Source organism: Lathyrus oleraceus, chromosome 1, assembly GCF_024323335.1.
Source record: "Lathyrus oleraceus cultivar Zhongwan6 chromosome 1, CAAS_Psat_ZW6_1.0, whole genome shotgun sequence".
Lineage (NCBI taxonomy): Eukaryota > Viridiplantae > Streptophyta > Magnoliopsida > Fabales > Fabaceae > Lathyrus > Lathyrus oleraceus.
Genome location: NC_066579.1, coordinates 409,540,402 through 409,547,720, shown reverse-complemented (window position 1 = coordinate 409,547,720; position 7,319 = coordinate 409,540,402). Strand labels below are relative to the sequence as shown.

Genomic DNA, 7,319 nt, shown 5'->3' with positions numbered 1-7,319 from the left:
ATTAGAGAATTAGGGCATTACAACTTATATTTTTTCATTTGATCGGGAATAATGAACTTGGTTGTATTTTATATTTGATATTTGATATTATGGTGACCTTATTTTAGTTATATTAGTCATTGTCAGGTAACAATTTTTATACATGATAACGGAAAATACGCGAATAAATATAATGTTTAAAAAAAAAATATTATAAACCGATCAATCGAATCAAATTAAACCTAATCAAATCGGTTAGTTTGATTTTGTTTTGTTCTATTTTTAAGAAATAGTAAAAAACAAAATTAAACTAAACTGATAGATATTGATAGAGATATCTATCGGTTCAAACATTTTTTTATAAAAAACATGTCCAAACCAAATTGATTAGCCCCTTATAGGAAGGTATCAAGTCAATTTGCCTCACAAAAGAGACTCGATTATTTTGTTAACATATAACTCTTATTTGATTATTGCTAATGTTGATCCGAATTTTTTATTTTTAAATATCTTGTAATGCTCATGTTTAGAGACTCTTTATGCTTGAAAGGTTTTTTTAATACATTTCTTTTAGTTTTTTTTAATAAATAATATTCATTAGGTTCTTTTGTAATTTAACTAATCGTCCTCATTTTATGAGGAAAAAAACTCAAACCTTTTTAATTGATCTTATTCTTAAATCCAACCCATAAATACACATAAAAATATCAACACCCATCTATACCCCACTTGTCCACTCCTATAATTCACCCGCCACACAACTCTCTTCATTCATTAATTTTTCCATATTATGAAACTATACATTACTTCTTTATTTCCAATATTTCACTTTTTAACTCGTTAACCACACAAGAAAAAAATATCTACAATCATTAATTTAATTAATGTTAAACACTCTTTTTTTGGGTACATGACGCAAAGCTTTTTCCCACCAATACTTTACTATGTCAGCATCATAGGAGTATATAAATGTGAACAGACACATACATATACTGTAAGACTGTGTTTAGTTGGTACCATTTCTTAGATTTTGAGCTATGGTTGAATCAGATAACGAGTCAGGAGGAGCTCAAACAGGTTGCAGAGAGCAAGACGGGTTTCTTCCAATAGCAAACGTGAGCAGGATCATGAAAAAGGCTTTACCAACAAACGCAAAGATCTCGAAAGAAGCAAAAGAAACATTACAAGAGTGTGTATCTGAGTTCATCAGTTTCATAACAAGTGAAGCTTCTTATAAGTGCCAGAAAGAGAAGAGGAAAACAATCAACGGTGACGATCTTCTTTGGGCTATGACAACAGTTGGATTTGAGGATTATGTTGAGCCATTGAAGATCTATTTGCGTAAGTATAGGGAAATGGAAGGGGAGAAGAATGCTATGATTGGAAGAGGTTTTCAGAGAGGTCAAGGGAATGTTGGTGAAGGTGTTGGTTGTGTTTATGGTTATGACTTTTCATCTTCAATGATGATGATGATGGAATATAGTAACATGTATGGATCTGGGAGTGGATCACAGTCTTCGGGAAGAAGTACTAGATAATAGAGACTAATTCTTCAACCCGAAAGTACAATGAACGACAAAACACTTGTTGCATTCTTAAAGTTGAACTTAAAGTTATAATCTCTAAAGTAAAAAAAAAAAAAAAAAAAAAAAAAAATATATATATATATATATATATATATATATATATATATATATATATATATATATATATATATATATATATATATATATATATATATATATATATATATGTGTGTGTGTTTGATATAAATTTGCATGTATAATAGTTACTTGTGTTGTGTACTATTTTTGTCTTCAATAAGTTTCCCAATGTTGATATGATACATCTGTGTTACATTGATCATATACTTCCGTTAATTAGAAATTGGACTATGAATTTATGAAAGAAGTTATAACCGAGTAGCCAAATTTGTTGATAATAGAAATTCTTATTTTAAGTTTCCATGACACCCTCTATCATCCAAACACCCCTATTTTATAGTGACTATTAGGTCGAGATCAAACATTATCTACGGTTTTTTTGTTTGGCATTAAATTTTTTTGATAGTATATATAAATTTATGTGATGTTAGTTTATATTTTCAAATTAATTAGTATGTTGGTATGATTTTAACGAAATTCAGAAAAATGAGTGTAATTTTTCACTTAAAATTTAGATTATTTGATCTTGAAAGTTAATAGATCATTTGGAGGACCTGTCTATACATGTAACTAAAAAATCACAAGAAATCATATTTTTAATTGAGGATAATATGCAAAATTGTGGTTAAATATCTAATATATATTTTTAATTGAGGATAATATGCAAAATTGTGGTTAAATATCTAATATATGAAATTCTCGATTGTGATCAAAACTGTGGCCTCTAGATTTTTTTTTCTTTCACATCTTTATTCAAAAGCTTGACAAGAACATATAACAGGAGAAAACGACATTGACCAAAATTCCAGTGTGTTTGGTCAAGGGAACGAAAATGATACCAAAAGGTTATGTAGCCATTGGCCATTCTGTTAGGCTAGATTCTTGTGGAAATGAATAGTAAAATGAAGTAAAAACATTACAAGACTATAAAGAGTGGTATGTTGGGTCTTCAAACTTTTAGGATCAATACGAGAGAGTATTTTTGTATTTATTGAGGTCTTTTTATATAAGCAACATATTGTAAGAGACATATTAGATACATTCATCTAAAATATTAATGTGATAAGTATGTGAGTATTCTCACTTATAAATATTCAAGTTTTCACTTTTTTTAATCAATGCAAGACTTTCTCATATTTTTAAAATAAGGTTTTTAAATTTTTTAATCTAAAATAAGAATATAATAGAGATACAAGTTAGAAATTGTAAATGTTAAGGCTAGTTGGTTATTCTTAGATGGATCATAATAAAATTTATTAGTGATTTTTCTTGGGTAAGAAACTCTATACCTTGTATTGATAATTTATAGTCACACGATTAGGAGATAGAGCATTTAAAAAGTTTATATAGATAGTGATATCTCTTACCTTATAAGCCGGTTTTATAAGGATAAATTATGTCAAACTTTAATTTTATTAGAGTTTGAAGATCCTATCGATCGTATCATGGGCCGTCCACCATTTAAATTCACGCACAAAGTCCAATAATGTTGGGCGTGAGGGGGTATATTAGAAATATTCTAAATTCCAAATTGGTTAGACATATAGCCTCTAAAGAGTTTATAGAGTGGCACACATCACCTTCCAAGTCGATTTTCTAAGGATGAATTATGTCAAACTCTATTATAATATTCGAGCCTATTCATCGTACCATTGGCCGCCCACCATTCAAATCCACACATCAAGCCCAATAGTGGTGGGCGTGAGTGGTTTATTAGGAAGATCATAAGTCTTTCATTAGTTAAAGATAGAATATTGAAAGAATTTATATATAGAGAGTGACATATCTCACCTTACAAATCGATTTTGTAAGGAGTTAAGTCAAACTCTAATTATATTACCTTGTATCACTCATTGTATATAGGGAGACGTAACTAATTCAAAGTTAAGATGAAATTAGTGAAATATCATTTTAAATATGATATCAATCGCATACATCTAATACCTTTTATATCTTCTTTCTGTTGAGAATGTAATTTGTTATGTCAATTCAGAAATTTTGACATACCCAGTTGTTGTCAAAATGCATAGTGTGTCGAATTGTAATAGTCACTACGCCAAATAAGGGAAAAGAGGGCGCTTTTTTTGACCTATAACAGCGCTTTAAAGCGCCCTCTAATCTGGCGCTGGCATAGGTAAAGACAACGCTTTTTTTCCTGGTGAAAGCGCTCTCTAAAGTGGCTCTTTAAGCCCTTTAAGGGCCACTTTAGAGGGCGCTTTTTAAAGAAAGCGCCCTCTAAAGTGGAAACTTTTAAGGGTTTAGAGGGCGCTTTTACTGGAAAGCGCCCTCTAAAGTGGAAACTTTTAAGGGTTTAGAGGGCGCTTTTACTGGAAAGCGCCCTCTAAAGTGGAAATTTAAAGGGTTTATAGGGCGCTTATTTTGGAAAGCGCCCTCTAAAGTGAGTGGTTATTTAAATTTTTTTTATTTAAAAAGCGCTATATTTATTTATTTATTTTAGACAACCTGTATATTGAAGCAGTACACCTAAAACTGTATAATTTGAAGCCCTTTTTCACACATTGCATTCAACAAGCCTTATATACAACAATCCATACATATACAACAATCCACTGATATATAATCGTTTAACTTCTAAAGATTCTAAATATACAACCAATTCATAACTTAAAAAAAAATAAAACTAAGTAGCAAAAGCATCTCTGAGATGTATGTTTTTTTGCTAGCCGTAGTCTTCTTAGCAACAACCTCTTTTTGTTCAATACACTACAACAAACAAGACCTTAGACAGCGTATTTTTTTAGCCTTAGACAGCGCTTTAAAGCGCTGTCTAAACCTCCGCTGCTAAAGGTTTAGACAGTGCTTTTTTAAATCTTAAAAGCGCTGTCTAAGCCCCCCCCCCCTTAGACAGCGCTTTGGCCAAAAGCGCTTTATAAGACCCTCTTATTTTAAATTTTTTAGGTATACCTTAGACAGCGCTTTTGAAAAGCGCTGTCTAAGCCCCACCCCCTTAGACATCGCTTTGGCCAAAAGCGCTTTCTAAGACCCTCCTATTTTAATTTTTTTAGGTATACCTTAGACAGCGCTTTTCAAAAAGCGCTGTCTAAGCCCCCCCCCCCCCCCCCCCCCCCCCCCCCCCCCCCCCCCCCCTTAGACAACGCTTTTGCCTAAAGCGCTTTCTAATCCCCCCCTTAGACAGCGCTTTTTACAAAAGCGCTGTCTAAGGTATACCATCAAGAAAAAGGCAGTCAGTGCTACCCAAATCCGAGCTTTAACCCCTTCTGGAGTATTCTGAATGTCAGGAAGAGGACGTGTTCCTGTATTGAAAATCATTGTTAATCTTTGCTGGACAAAATCATATTAAATATTAACTCACATCAAGAAACTAAGCAATGCCTACAATCCCCAACTCTCCAAAAATCTAGAACTCTTGGAATATAAGTCGACGAATGGTTTAGATCTTAAACAGACACTATCATCAAAAGTCTTTTTGAAATTTAAGTGCAATATAAATAATCTTTACAACCATGAACGCTAAACCTAAGTTATAGTGGCATAGTCCAGAAACAGTCATCATAGACCTATTTGTGCAATTGGGTGAAAGTTTAGTGAATAAGAAAAATAAGAAGATAGATCAAAAGGGTGCATCAATAAATGCCAAGAAGTCACCAACCTTTAAAGGTATAAGTCCTCTGTAGAGATACCTGCCTCTTCCATTCAGCATCAACAGGTTTGTCTAACATTGGAACGTATTCATCATACCCGGACAAGTTATTAGCAAAGCTTGTCTTTCCTACCACCTTAGCCTGACAAAAACACAAAGTGAATGAGAATCTTAATGTTATACTTTGATTACATCATCGTCGTCTCACAATATCTTTAAATATTGTGGACTGCAACAAACAACAACAACAGCCAAAGCCTTTTTCCACAATATGGAGTCAGCTACGTAGATCAAACAACACCACAATATCCTGTCAAATTAGTTATTCTTATATATCTGAAGCAAATAGAAATTTGTATAACAGATCAAGACTCACTTCCTCACGAACAGGGGTCAACCTAAGGTTCGAATAACTCTTCCTTGCTTTTGGAGAAGCTATATCTTCAGCTTCTGACCCTGATTCAGCAGTAGATGTATCGCTTCCTTTTACCTGTAGGTGGGAGTAGCATAAGTGAGAGTGATATATGACAAATAGACCATTGAGAAAAATGTGTGAAGCACCAAATTGGCTCCACTTGATCAAGGTAACAATCGGCCATGCAAAGAGTTACCATTGGGTATCGAGGCTTTGCATATGCAATAACCTTCCCATCGCTGTTGAGAACCTTTACTACTTGCCTTGCCCGGCGTGGTTCACCATTGAGAACCATCTACAAAATTTTGCAAACACAATCAACTGTCAGCATATTACAAGTCAGACTGGTATATAGTATAACATTTGCAAATATCTATCAAAAAATCAACCAAGAATAGAATATGACCTTCAATATTTCAGGATTTTTCCATGGCCCTTTATCAGATCTAAGGCAGCCTCCCTCATCTGCACATGAGCAGGTACCTCCAAGAAATTCTGGCAACTCACTTTATAAAGTGCACAATGTGTTAGGTCTGTTAAAGAATGTATTTGTCAAGAGAAAATAAAAACATCATGAAGCCAGTATGTACCTGGCATCAATTACTTCGAGTAGTTTGCTTTGATACTTGTTTCCAAGAAACTAATAATTTCGAACCAAGCATCAAGCAATTTCAGCAATTTATACTATATAATTAAACAGATGAATAAGTGGGATGTCGCGGGTTCGAACCCGCACCCCTGCACCAGATGTCCCTGCACAGCTACCAATTGATTTGGCTTAACGGGACTAATTAGACAGAGTTTTAAATAACTAGAAGATGGAGTTCAACATACATGGATCTTTGAAGTTGTTTTGGGATCAAGAAAAGACTTGACAGTGCTCCACAACAATCTAAATCCAGTGCCGGCATTTATAATAAACATTTGGCAGAGTGTCTGTATCAGCACAAAAAACAACCGGTAATCACTGAACATGGTATATCCCCTTTGGAAATTCCAAGAACTGAGTAACATCAAAAAATAATAGCAAAAGCAATCTATAGGACATGAGATATCACACCTCAGGGTAATTGTCACCGTCGACCTTCTGCAATCGCATGACGAGATCCCGGGCTGACTTAGTAAAATTCTTAAGCCCCTGATAATTGAATCATAAAATAAAAATGATTTGAATGATTTAGTACTTCCGTTTACAGCTAATGCAAAGATAAATAATTATTGGCAACATACCACTCACTACAACAAACAGTAATCTTCATCAATATCATCATTCATAATCTGCAAAATAAAAGTAATATAATTGAAATAATATTATTATTTGAAGACTATAAAATAATTAGAATGTAAAGCATAAAACAATTCAACCTTACATGATTATTATTTGGAGCATATATTGATGATTCTCTCTTTCATGACCAATACTTGTAGCAAAATGTAGAAAGATCTTCAATACTACATAGCCATCACAGGAGCAACATATCTCATATTTTCCTTCTCCAATCCAACATTTATCTTCAATGAGAAATTGGTTAGGAGCTTCTGCACTTGTAAAAACAAAGTAGATGAAGTGTCATCTAAGTATAAAAACAGAGTGTTCTGAAACACTTAACAAGCAGAATACTTAAGTAAGTAAATTTGT

At 33.1% G+C, this 7,319-nt stretch overlaps 2 protein-coding genes across 2 annotated transcripts; one reads left to right on the top strand and one right to left on the bottom strand.

The window, feature by feature from the left end:
- The first annotated feature begins 987 nt into the window (after nt 1-987).
- LOC127115833 (nuclear transcription factor Y subunit B-3) lies at nt 988-1,517 on the top strand. Its single transcript, XM_051047277.1, has one exon. The coding sequence runs from the start codon at nt 1,017-1,019 to the stop codon at nt 1,515-1,517; it is 501 nt and encodes a 166-aa protein (XP_050903234.1). The 5' UTR covers nt 988-1,016.
- A 14-nt stretch (nt 1,518-1,531) lies between these two features.
- On the bottom strand, nt 1,532-6,879 carry LOC127112076 (phosphatidylinositol/phosphatidylcholine transfer protein SFH8). Its single transcript, XM_051046266.1, has 9 exons — nt 6,741-6,879; nt 6,515-6,616; nt 6,271-6,320; nt 6,087-6,186; nt 5,877-5,975; nt 5,642-5,755; nt 5,275-5,407; nt 4,792-4,918; nt 1,532-1,601 (listed from the first exon to the last, which is right to left on the bottom strand). Exons 1-9 carry the CDS (start codon nt 6,777-6,779, stop codon nt 1,532-1,534), a joined length of 834 nt encoding a protein of 277 aa, XP_050902223.1. The 5' UTR covers nt 6,780-6,879.
- Nucleotides 6,880-7,319: the final 440 nt, after the last annotated feature.

Excerpts from the sequence above, each read along its gene's own strand:
- LOC127115833 (XM_051047277.1), top strand. The coding sequence starts at position 1,017 with ATGGTTGAATCAGATAACGAGTCAGGAGGAGCTCAAACAGGTTGCAGA.
- LOC127112076 (XM_051046266.1), bottom strand. The coding sequence starts at position 6,779 with ATGCGATTGCAGAAGGTCGACGGTGACAATTACCCTGAG. Across the intron at positions 6,187-6,270 it reads CTCGAAGTAATTGATGCCAG|TGAGTTGCCAGAATTTCTTG; the intron begins GTACATACTGGC and ends CACTTTATAAAG. Across the intron at positions 5,976-6,086 it reads AAAATCCTGAAATATTGAAG|ATGGTTCTCAATGGTGAACC; the intron begins GTCATATTCTAT and ends AAAATTTTGTAG.